Raw genomic sequence first — 12,729 nt, 5'->3', positions numbered from 1 at the left:
AAATACATTTGCATGGCTATGCCAAAAATGAAAATACATTTGCATGGCTATGCTGTAAACATGCAAACATGTTGTGTGTCTGTTTGTATGTGCTGTCATTTTCAGTGGGAAGTTTATATTTTTGCAATTCATAGTGTGTATGATTTTAAATTGCTAAACATGTTACTGTCTTACACAACAAAATACATGGTCACTCAAACAGATGAAAACATTAAAACTGTCTTTTGTTTCCCAGGTACCTGACATTTATCATGATTCTGGTGACAATTGTAGTTGTGAGTTGCGTTGTTGTATTGAACATTCATTTTAGAACTCCCAGCACGCACATCATGTCAGAACGGATGAAAGAGGTATGACTAGAATAGCATGATTTTAATATATATATATATATATATATATATATATATATATATATATATATATATATATATATATATATATATATATATATATAGAAATTACACTTTGCTACAATGTAAAGTAGTGAGTGTACAGCTTGTGAGATATTTTGAGGGGACAGCAAATTTACACTGTTATACAGGCTGGACTATTCACCATTTTGCATTGTAGCAAAGTGTCATTTCTTCAGTGTTGTCACATGAAAAGGTATAATAAAATATTTACAAAAATGTGAGGGGTGTACTCACTTTTGTGAGATACTGTATGTATGTATGTGTATGTGTGTGTATATATATATATATATATATATATATATATATATATATATATATATATATTAAAAATACAGTGAGGGAAAAAAGTATTTGATCCCCTGCTGATTTTGTACATTTGTCCACTGACAAAGAAATGATCAGTCTATAATTTTAATGGTAGGTTTATTTTAACGGCGAGAGACAGAATAACCACAAAAATATCCAGAAAAATGCATTTCAAAAAAGTTATAAATTGATTTGCATTTTAATGAGTGAAATAATGATTTGATCCCCTATCAATCAGCAAGATTTCTGGCTCCCAGGTGTCTTCTATACAGGTAGCGAGCTGAGATTAGGAGCACTCTCTTAAAGGGAGTGCTCCTAATCTCAGCTTGTTAACTGTATAAAAGACACATGTCCACAGAAGCAATCCATCAATCAGATTCTAATCTCTCCACCATTTTTTTTTTATTTTATTGAAAGCCCATGGCGTGCAAACACACCCAAAAACTTCACCCGGTGCCAAAAAAATGTGCACACACATAAAGAGTGAAACACAAAAAAGTGCAATGGGTACACAAGTCCTCTAAAATCAGAGGACCTTGCCCTGAATCCCCTGGGGCGTTAGGCTCCAGACAGGGACAAAAGTACCTTTACGCTTGGTCCATCTGGCCGAAACCAGACGGACCCCTTTCTCTGGAGGGCCTGCCGAACCAGACCCACTCAAGTACTAGGTGAGGCTCCCCTGAAGGGAGACCCCATGAGAGAGGGCGAACTAAGCCAAAAGGCCATGTCCACCCCCTCCCAAGACTTTCAGGGCAGGCCCGAGGACCTGCAACCCTACTCATCACACAGTGCAACAAACCGTGTACAACACAAAAACACAAAAAGGTGACAAACACAGGCAATAAATAAAATAAAGTGGGGTAAGAATAAGTGGAAAGGAGAGTGAAAAGGTGGCCATTGTGTGAAACAATGACCAGGCCCTCCGGCCAGGAATAAAAAATTCCTCTGGTCCTAGCCAAAAGGCCCGGCCCAAGAGGCAGGTGTTAAAAAAGCATGTCATATGGTGCAGTGACCGTGGTGCCTCAAATCAAAGTGACCCTCACTCACAGTGATTTTTTGGCACCCCTGGACTGCCACTCCAGGGGCACATACTCCATAGGCTTTCAAACCCCAACCCTGACCCTGACCTCTCCACCATGGCCAAGACCAAAGAGCTGTCCAAGGATGTCATGGACAAGATTGTAGACCTACACAAGGCTAGAATGGGCTACAAGACCATCGCCAAGCAGATTGGTGAGAGGGTGCGAGCAGTTGGTGCGATTATTTGCAAATGGAAGAAACACAAAATAACTGTCAATCTCCCTCAGTCTGGGGCTCCATGCAAGATCTCACCTTGTGGAGTTTCAATGACCATGAGAATGGTGAGGAATCAGCCCAGAACTACACGGGAGGATCTTGTTAATGATCTCAAGGCAGCTGGGACCGTAGTCACCAAGAAAACAATTGGTAACACACTACGCTGTGAAGGACTGAAATCCTGTAGCACCTGTAAGGTCCCCCTGCTCAAGAAAGCACATGTACAGGCCGGTCTGAAGTTTGCTAATGAATATCTGAATGATTCAGAGGAGAACTGAGTGAAAGTGTTGTGGTCAGATGGGACCAAAATCAAGCACTTTGGCATCAACTCAACTCGCCGTGTTTGGAGGAGGAAGAATTTTGCCTCTGACCCCAAGAACACAATCCTCACTGTCAAACATGGGCATTATGTTTCGGGGGGTGTTTTTCTGCTAAGGGGACAGGACAACTTCACTGCATCAAAGATGGATGGGGCCATGTACCGTCAAATCTTGGGTGAGAACCTCCTTCCCTCAGCCAGGGCATTGAAAATGGGTCATGGATGGGTATTCCAGCATGACAATGACTCAAAAACACACGGCCAAGGCAACAAAGGAGTTGCTCAAGAAGAAGCACATTAAGGTCCTGAAGTAGCCTATCCAGTCTCCAGACCTTAATCCCATAGAAAATATGTGGAGGGAGCTGAAGGTTCGAGCTATAAACGTCAGCCTCAAAACCTTAATGACTTGGAGAGGATCTGCAAAGAGGAGTGGGTCAAAATCCCTCCAGAGATGTGTGCAAACCTGGTGGCCAACTTCAAGAAACATCTGGCTTCTGTGATTGCCAACAAGGGTTTCCCCACCAAGTACTAAGTCATGTTTTGCGAAGGGGTTAAATAGTTATTTCACTCATTAAAATGCTAATCAATTTATAACTTTTTTGAAATGCGTTTTTCTGTTTTTTTGTTTGTTGTTGTTTTGTCTCTCACTATTAAAATAAACCTACCATTAAAATTATAGACTGATCATCTCTTTGTTAGTGGGCTAGTACAAAATCAGCAGGGGATCAAATACTTTTTCCCTCACTGTATATACACACCAAATCCTATATAAATAGCTTAAAGTGTGTCTAAACCCACAACAGTAAAACCAGTCTGTATATGCAGTAAAGCATGCTTGTTATACTCACTGCGGAACCTAAGGGGTTATTTGATTAAAAGTCCGCGCTTAGGAAAATAGCTATTAAAAGGGCTGCAGCCTCCCCTTAATTCCTATTTAGGAGTTAATTGAAAGTATGTAATAAAGAGATGTGGGGAATTGGCGCTGCCCTATTGACAGTAAGTATTGCTTAGAGGTCAGAAAAATAAATAAATAAGTGAATATATAGAAATAGTGACAAAAATTGTGTATATGCAAGGAAAGGAATAAATGTGTGTTCCTTAAGTGAATGTCCCCCTATAAATGCACCAAAAATGAATGAAATAATGAATTTATATAGTATAAAATCCTAAAAAGTGAATGTGCACATCTTCTGTATTGTGTAAATAAATATTTCAGTAAGTGGGTTGAGTTTACACTTGCTCCACTTCCAGTGTGAACCTTTGCATATGCAATAAACCAAACAAGACAAAAAAATAATAAAAATAGAAATATAAAAAAATTTTTTTGTTGAAATTAGTGAGTAGCCTCCTTTTTAAAAATATTCGGGGTCCGTGAGAAAGCACACTGTTTGGGGGCTAACGGTAACCGTATGAGGTTACCACATATCCCCAATAAATATGGTGAATAAAGTGCACTGTGTATAAAGTGAAACCAAAGTGCAAAAAACCTCTATGTTACAGTATATAAAATTTCCTCAAATTTCATATATAAAAAGATAGGAGTCCAGACAATTAACACTCATATTAGAGACAGCGAGTATGAATACACCATCGGTAAAACAGTCCCTATATTGGACTCAGGCAGGAATAAAATGTCTAATATGTAGAGACAGGAACAATTGAGAACATCAGGGTCGGTTGACATGCATTTAAAAATGCTCAAGGGGTGATATGAGGTGACTTCCGTGCAAGTAGAAGCTGGTGACTCCAAGTGCTCCCCCCCCGTGCTCCCCCACTCACCAGACTCCGTCACCCCCAAGGGGGTATTAGGCAGAGGAGTGGGTGTCTTTGGGTAGCTGCCTCTGATGTTCCTCTTAGGCTTCACTGCACCATGAGTTTCTTCCGTATAGACCGATAATGAGGGTCCCCTTGTGCTGATCCAGGCCCGGGTACCTCCGCTACTATCCACCTCCGTGCTGCTAAATCTTGAGATTGATTTTCTTTGTTATGCTTATAAGGGGTTATTGCTCTGCATTGTGTAAAAAGACTGTTTGATCCTGTCTTCTCTGATCCTCTCCTTCTTCCACTGTCCCCAATCCATCTGCACATGCTCAGTTTGGTGGGTATTGCTAGAGAGTTTTTTTTTTCTGGGGAGGCTGCATGTGATCAGCACTGGGCCAATCAGCAGACAGGGGGTCAGTCAGGAGTCATGCAGCCTCATAGGACAGTCAGAGGATAATAAAAACTCCTCCTACAAGCTTTAACCAGTTCTCAGCAGGGCATTGATAGAAGTCACAAGGCTGCTATATACTGCTGGTGAGAAAAGGTATTTAGCAGTTTATATTTACTAAAATAATTGCATTTCCATGTTACATAGTTACCTAGTAGGCGAGGTTGAAAAAAGACACAAGTCCATCAAGTTCAATCTGTGTGTGTGATTATATGTCAGTATTACATTGTATATCCCTGTATGTTGTGGTCGTTCAGGTGCTTATCTAATAGTTTTTTTAAATTATCGACGCTCCCCGCTGAAACCACCGCCTGTGGAAGGGAATTCCACATCCTTGCTGCTATTATGCCCTGTACACACGATAGGATTTTCCGACAATAAATGTTGGATGTGAGCTTGTTGTCGGAAAGTCTGACCATGTGTATACTGCAAAGAACATTTGTTGTCGGAATTTCCGCCAACAAATGTTTGAGAGCAGGTTCTCAAATTTTCCGACGACAAAACTTGTTGTCGGAAATTCCGATCGTGTGTACATAAGTCCGACGCACAAAAGTCCACGCATGCTGGGAATCAAGCAGAAGAGACGCACTGGCTATTGAACTTAATTTTTCTCGGCTCGTCGTACGTGTTGTACGTCCCTTCGTTCTTGACGTTCGGAATTTACGACTACATTTGTACTTGTGTATGCAAGACAAGTTTGAGCCAACATCCTTCAGAAAAAAATCCACGATTTTGTTGTTGGAAAATCCTATCGTGTGTGTACAGGGCATTACAGTAAAGAACCCTCTACGCAGTTTAAGGTTAAATCTAAGTTCTTCGAATGTTAATGAGTGGCCACTCCCTTCCGTCGATACGTTTTATCCCTATTGTGGGGTCACCAGTGTGGTATTTATAAATTTAAATCATATCCCCTCTCATGCGTCTCTTCTCTAGAGAGAATAAGTTCAGTGCTCGAAACCTTTCTTCAAAACTAATATCCTCCAGTCCCTTTTTATTAGCTTTGGTGCCCTTCTCTGTACTCGCTCCATTTCCAGTACATCCTTCCTGAGGAGGTGAGGCCGGACCAGAGTCTTGTAGAGTGGGAGAATTATCGCTTTATCTCTGGAGTTAATCCCCATTTTAATGCATGCCAATATTCTGTTTGCTTTGTTAGCAGCAGCTTGGCATTGCATGCCATTGGTGAGCCTATCATCTACTAGGACCCCCGGGTCCTTTTCCATCCTTGATTCCCCCAGAGGTTCTCCCCCTAGTGAGTAGATTGCATTCATATTTTTGCCACCCATATGCATTATTTTACATTTTTCCACATTAAACCTCATTTGCCATGTAGTTGCCCACCCCATTAATTTGTTCAGATCTTTTTGCAAGGTTTACACATCCTGCGGGGAAGTTATTGCCCTGCTTAGCTTGGTATCATCTACAAATACAGAGATTGAACTGTTTATCCCATCCTCCAGGTCGTTTATGAACAAATTAAATAGGATTGGTCCCAGCACAGAACCCTGGGGGACCCCACTTTCCACCCCTGACCTTTCCGAGTACTCCTCATTTATCACTACCCTCTGAACTCATCCTTGTAGCCAGTTTTCAATCCATGTACTCACCCTATGGTCCATGCCAACGGACCTTACTTTGTACAGTAAACGTTTATGAACTGTGTGAAATGCTTTTGCAAAATCCAGATACACCACGTCTATGGGCCTTCTTTTATCTAGATGGCAGCTCACCTCCTCATAGAAGGTTAATAGATTGGTTTGGCAAGAATGATTCTTCATGAATCCATGCTGATTACTGCTAATGATACCGTTTTCTTTACTAAAATCTCTTGTATATAGTCCCTTATCATCCCCTCCAGGAGCTTGCATACTATTGATGTTAGGCTAACTGGTCTGTAATTCCCAGGGATGTATTATGGCCCTTTTTAAAATATTGGTGCTACATTGGCTTTTCTCCAATCAGCTGGTACCATTCCCGTTAGACTGTCAGTAAAATTAGGACCCTAATTAGGACCCTCGGGTGCAAGCCATCTGGTCCAGGTGACTTATTAATGTTAAGTTTTCCAAGTCTATCTCTAATTCTGTCCTCTGTTAGCCATGGGGGTGCTTCCTGTGGTGTGTCATGAGGATAAACACTGCAGTTTTGGTTACTGAAGCCCCCTGATTCCTTTGTGAAGACTGAGGATAAGAATAAATTCAATACCTTTGCCATCTCCCCATCCTTTGTAACCAGATTTCCTTCCTAATTCTTTATGGGGCCAATATGGTCTGTACTCCTTTTTTACTGTTTATGTACTTAAAGAATCTCTTGTGATTTTTTTGCTCTCCTCCGCTATCGTGTTCGTGTTCTGTGTTCTAGCCGCCCTAATTGCACCCTTACATTTCTTGTTGCGTTCTTTGTAAAGTCTGAATGCTGATGATGATTCCTCAGCCTTGTATTTTTTGAAGGCCTTCTCCTTTTCTTTTATATGCATTTTTACATTGGAGTCCAGTCCATCCAGGATTTTTGTTCGCTCTTTTAAATGTATTTCCCAATTGGATGCACTGGCTCATGCCCTTATTTATTATGCTCTTAAAGCAAACCCATCTCCCCTCTGTGTTCTTTGTTCCTAAGATTCTATCCCAATTTATATCTTCTAGCAAGGTTCGTAGTTTAGGGAAGTTGGCTCTTTTGAAATTCAGTGTCTTTGTATTCCCCTTTATGTTTCCTATTTGTGTGATTTACTGTATACTGAAGCTAACTGACCTGTGATCGCTGTTTCTTAAATTGCCCCTTATTTCCACATCTGTGATCCGGTCTGTATTGTTGGTAATCAGTAGGTCTAGTAACGCTTTGTTTCTAGTTGGTGCATCTACCATCTGACCCATGAAATTGCCCTGCAAGACATTTAGGAACTGGCGAGCCTTAGACGAATGCACAGTTCTTTCCACCCAGTTTATGTTTGGATAATTAAAATCCCCCATTATGATGACACTTCCCATCCTTGCTGCTAATCCAAATTGTGATAGGAGGTCTGTCTCCCCCTCCTCCCTCAGGTTAGGGGGCCTATAGCATACTCCCAGTATTATTTTCCCCTTAGTTTCATCCCTTTGGTGCTCTACCCATAAGGATTCCACCTCCTCCCTAGCTCCCTTAGTGATGTAATCTCACATTCACTTGTACATTATTCTTGATATACAGACATACCCCTCCCCCTTTTTTACCCTCTCTATCTTTGCGATAAAGGGAATACCCTTGAATGGTTGCCAGCCAATCATGAGAGCTGTTGAACAAAGTCTCTGAAATTCCCATAAAATCTAAATCCTCCTCGTACAACAGTATCTCTAGTTCTCCCATCTTGTCCGCCAGGCTCCTGGCATTGGTGAACATGCCACATAGTTTAGACCGTTCACATACTGTCCTCTTATTGCGTGTTCCGAGAATGCAAATAGGACTTGTTACTATACTTACCTTGGGTTTGTGTGCTTTAGTCAACCTACCACTAATATTTTCCACACTGCCTATCTCTATTTCTGAACCCCCCCCCCCTGTTGCCTAGTTTAAAAGCCCCTCTAACATTTTGGCCATCTTCACTCCCAGCAGATCTGCACCCTCCTCATTTAGGTGAAGTCCGTCCCTTCTATAGAACTGGTGACTGACAAAGAAGTCGGTCCAGCTCTCCAGGAACCCAAACCCTTCCTTACTCCACCAGCTCCTCAGCCACTTGTTTACTTCCCTAATCTCCCTCTACTTTTCTGGTGTGGCTCGATGTACCGGTATTATTCCTGAGAATACTACCTTGGAGGTCCTTTTCCTCAACTTAGCTCCCAAGTCCCTAAAATTATTCTTTAGGACACTCCATCTGCCTCTGACTTTGTCATTGGTGCCAACATGCACAATGACAGCCGGCTCTTCCTCAGCCCCTCCCAGTAATCTGTCCACCAGATCCGTGATGTGCCGAACCCGAGCGCCCGGTAGACAGTATACAGTTTGGCGGTTCAGGTCTTTGTGACAGATTGCCCTCTCTGTCCTTCTAAGAATTGAGTCCCTTACCATGAGATTCTGTCTTTCCTTTCCCTTCGCTTCGCCCCCACTCTCACTGGAGGAGTTCTTCCCCTGGCAGCTAGGGGAATCCTTCAGCTCCAGCAGTGCTGATCCCTGACTGGCCTCACCAATGTCACTCAATGGAGCATACTTATTGGTATGTTCCAGCCCAGGATCGGCCTCCCTGGCCCTTTCCCCTCTATCCTTCCTGACTGTCACCCATTTACTTTTTTCTAGTGCCTGCACCTCTTTGTCTCCACCCGCCTCTGTGCTGGCCCCTGCCAGCACCTGCCGGATACGTTACGGCTCTCCTTTAGTATGGAGGGACTTCTCAGTGCTGACAGTTGTTTCCCTAGATCCAGAACCTGGGCTTCCAAGGAAACAATGTGCTTACATTTTGCACAGCAGTATTCGCCCTCGATAAGATGATCAAGGAACGCATACATGCAGCAAGATGTACACCAAGTCGCATCTCCACACCTGCTGGGCATCGTACCAACTAATTAGGATTTGGGATTATATCCTATCCAAATTAACTAACAACTAGCTTCCTGACACTAATACTCAACACTCAATACACAGGTACTCAACATTACAATACACAGTTATTCACAGCCCACGTGCACTCGTGTTCTGTGTAATGTGGAAGACCAGATATAGTGAATGCAAGGTCCTGGGTTTAGTAACACTTTAGGTCTGAGGTTTATACAGTGAAATTGTATGAGTAATAGTAATAAGATGTATGCGTAACAGTAATAATATGAGGACAAATGTTGGCATATTTTCATTCTGATATTTTGCACACTTGAATTCTGATGTACCCACTGTTATTTTAGGTACAGGTGGAGCCAGTAGAGCTGTGTCAGTCTCTAACTTCTCATTTGTCCTGTCTACTTTTACCACTAGATCTCCCAACTCACCTTTGCTTGTTCCTTGCTGGATTTACCTCCTCTTCCCACTAAGCTGGCCAGGGACTCCGCCCTGCATTATCATGAGATAGGGTGCACATATACCTGTCTTTAGGGAGAAATTCCACCATCTTCTGTCTCACATGTTCCAGGCCCAATGCGCTTTTCAATAATTTACTGAAGAATGATATCAACAACCTGGCACATCAGCTTCACATCTTCACCTTTCTTCATTTACAATGCACAGCACTTCCATGCCATCATCACAATCTCCTGAAGTCCAGCAATCTTCCCAGCTCTTTTGTGAGTACCCCAGCAGTGGGTCCTCATATTGAGTCTCCATCTGGGCCTAGGCCCAGAAAGCCTACTACTCTCCAGGCTACAAACCTACATGCTGTAGGTCAGGAATAGAAAAGGACAACAGACGGAACATCAGCTTCACATCTTCACCTTTCTTCATTTACAAGGCACAACACTTCCATGCCATCATCACAATCTCCTGAAGTCCAGCATTCTTCCCAGCTCTTTTGTGAGTACCCCAGCAGTGGGTCCTCATATTGAGTCTCCATCTGGGCTTAGGCCCAGAAAGCCTACTACTCTCCAGGCTACAAACCTACATGCTGTAGGTCAGGAATAGAAAAGGACAACAGACAGCATATCTGAGTGTAGCAGTATAAAAACTCTTTTATTTATTTTTTTATATTTTATGATTTTCCAATATTATTTTCCAATGTACATTTACAAATACACATATTATCAAATTGTAAATAAAAAAAAAGAAAAAACAAAATAAGTGTAAACACTCCTTCAGTAAGGGAGTAAAGGAATATTTTAACAACATTCACCAATCCTATACCTTCTCTCTAAATTACATCTGTGAGGAGTATTAAATCCATGTAGCCCATGTCTTATGGAATTTTCAATAACTCCCCTTACACTTATGAACCCAACAGTCCTCCAATGAACATGTACCTCCAGTCGAGTAATGTAGGGCATTTGTCATTCCTCCAACATCTAAAAGAAGAAGTAATGCACAATTCTTATATCTTTTGATTGAAATTGCTGTATTATGAAACAACATTTAACCACTTGCCGACTGACTCAGGCCGATATACGTCAGCAGAATGGCTCTCCTGCGCAAACTTACGTACCTGTATGTCAGTCCGTAAAAACAGGATAGCGGGAGTGTGCCCGCGGTTCCCGCGGACTCAATGTCCGCCGGCGGCCTGCGATCGCGGCGAGGAGAGGCAGAACGGGGAACTGTCTATGTAAACAAGGCAATTCCCCGTTCTGCCTAGTGACATGACAGGGATCTTCTGTTCCCAGTGATCGGGAGCAGTGATCTCTGTCATGTTTCAGTAAGCCCATCCCCCCTACAGTTAGAACCCACTGAGGGAACACACTTAACTGCACCCTAGTAATAACCCCTTTCCTGCCAGTGTAATTTTTACATTGTTCAGTGCATTTTTATAGCACTAATCAATGCAATAATGTCACTGGTCCCCAAAAAATGTAATTTGGGGTCAGATTTGTCCGCCGCAATGTCGCAGTCCTGCTAAAAAAATTGCAGATCATCGCCATTAAAACAAATTTCGTATAATTCATTATTGTGTATTGTTCACTATTCCCAGTCAGGGAACATGAATATTTGATTGTGCACTCAGTATCTTGCTACATTGCAAGTTAATCATTTATTCTCATTTAAGGATTTATCGGTAGTTATTTAGGAAGCGCAACACTGTTTTGTTATGTAGATCATCGCCATCTGTGACAGCTGCAGATCTGTGACAGCTCTCGGTGTGAGGATGATTTTACACAGAGAGCTGTTATAGATCACCATACAAAAGTACACCAAGCACCACTGATACTCCTGTCCCTATACACATTTATTGTCCCAATAAAAAATCTGTCTGTCCCCCATCACTGCCAACACCAAATAAACACTGATTTGGGTTATTTTTACCAAAGAAATGTAGCAGCATCATTTTTGGTCAAAATTTATCAAGAGAAATTGCTTATTTGCTAAATTTTATAACAGAAACTAAGAAAAATTCATTTTTTGGGGAAAATTCATTCTTTTTTTATTTGTAGCGTAAAAAATAAAAACCCCAGCAGTGATTAAATACCACCAAAAAAAAAACTATTTGTGTGAAAAAAATGATAAAAATTTAATTTGAGTGCAGTGTTACATGACAGTGCAATTGTCAAAGTTTGACAGCGCTGAAAGCTGCAAATTGGTCTGGGAAGGAAGGGGGTGAAAATGCCCCATATTGAAGAACACTTGTGGCCCCTGGTGACCCAACCATGCTGTGATTAAACACAACAGATTCGATCAGCGGGTGCTGGACGATAGATTACCTCAGGCACTCGACGATCGTCATGAGTTTACACAGGACAGAGCCCTGCCTATGTAAATAAGGCAGAGCCCTGCCCTGTCATTGAGGAAGTAATAGATCGTCTTTCCCCGCAAAGCAGGGAATAAAATCCATTACTTCCCCTAGTAAAAACGCCTAACACAGTACACCAAAACACTGGCTAGGCACACATTTAACCCTTTGATTGCCCCAGATGTTTAACCCTGTCCCAGCCAGTGTCATTAGTATAGTGACATTGCATATTTTTAGCACTGATCACTGTATTAGTGTCACTGATCTAAAAAAAAGCGTCAGTTAGTGTCGGAATGTCTGCTGCAATATCGCAGACCTGCTATAAGTCGCTGATCACTGTCATTACTAGTAGAAAAATAAATAAATCAATAGAAATTCCAGTATATATCCCATAGTTTGTAGATGATATAACTTTTGCGCAAACCAATCAGTATACGCTTAATGGGATTTTTTTTCCAAAAGTATGTAGCAGAATACATATTGGCCTAAATTTATTAAGAAATGTGATTTTTCTATTGGATATGTTTTATAGCAGAAAGTAAAAAATAATGTTTTTTTTTTTTTTTTTTTTTTTAATTGTCTTTTTTATAGCGCAAAAAATAATAAACGCAGAGGTGATCAAATATCACCAAAAGAAAGCTCTATTTGTGGGAGAAAAAGACATCAATTTTGTTTGGGCTGTGCAATTGTCAGTTTAAGTATTGCAGTGCTGTATTGCAAAAATGGCCTGGTCATGAAGTAGGGTAAATCTTCCAGAGCTCAAGTGGTTAACTGGCCAGATAAATTTGTAACTAAATTCTTGCATTTTTGTACTGATAGATGAAGAATGATTGAGGGTGAAGAATTTTTACTTATTACTAAGTGGAACTTC

At 41.4% G+C, this 12,729-nt stretch overlaps 1 protein-coding gene across 2 annotated transcripts in view; it reads left to right on the top strand.

Annotated features, from left to right (window-relative positions):
• The window catches only part of CHRND (cholinergic receptor nicotinic delta subunit), a 100,950-nt gene that overhangs the window by 75,756 nt on the left and 12,465 nt on the right, over window positions 1–12,729 (top strand). For both annotated transcript variants that reach the window (XM_073626474.1, XM_073626473.1), the window contains one exon: window positions 236–350. In XM_073626474.1, coding sequence (XP_073482575.1) covers window positions 236–350 — 115 coding nt within the window. The remainder of the gene's footprint in view (window positions 1–235; window positions 351–12,729) is intronic.

The sequence above is a fragment of the Aquarana catesbeiana genome, linkage group LG04 (genome assembly GCF_042186555.1).
Source record: "Aquarana catesbeiana isolate 2022-GZ linkage group LG04, ASM4218655v1, whole genome shotgun sequence".
Taxonomy (NCBI): domain Eukaryota; kingdom Metazoa; phylum Chordata; class Amphibia; order Anura; family Ranidae; genus Aquarana; species Aquarana catesbeiana.
Note: the sequence above shows the minus strand (reverse complement) of the source record. Positions and strands in the feature narration are given on the sequence as shown.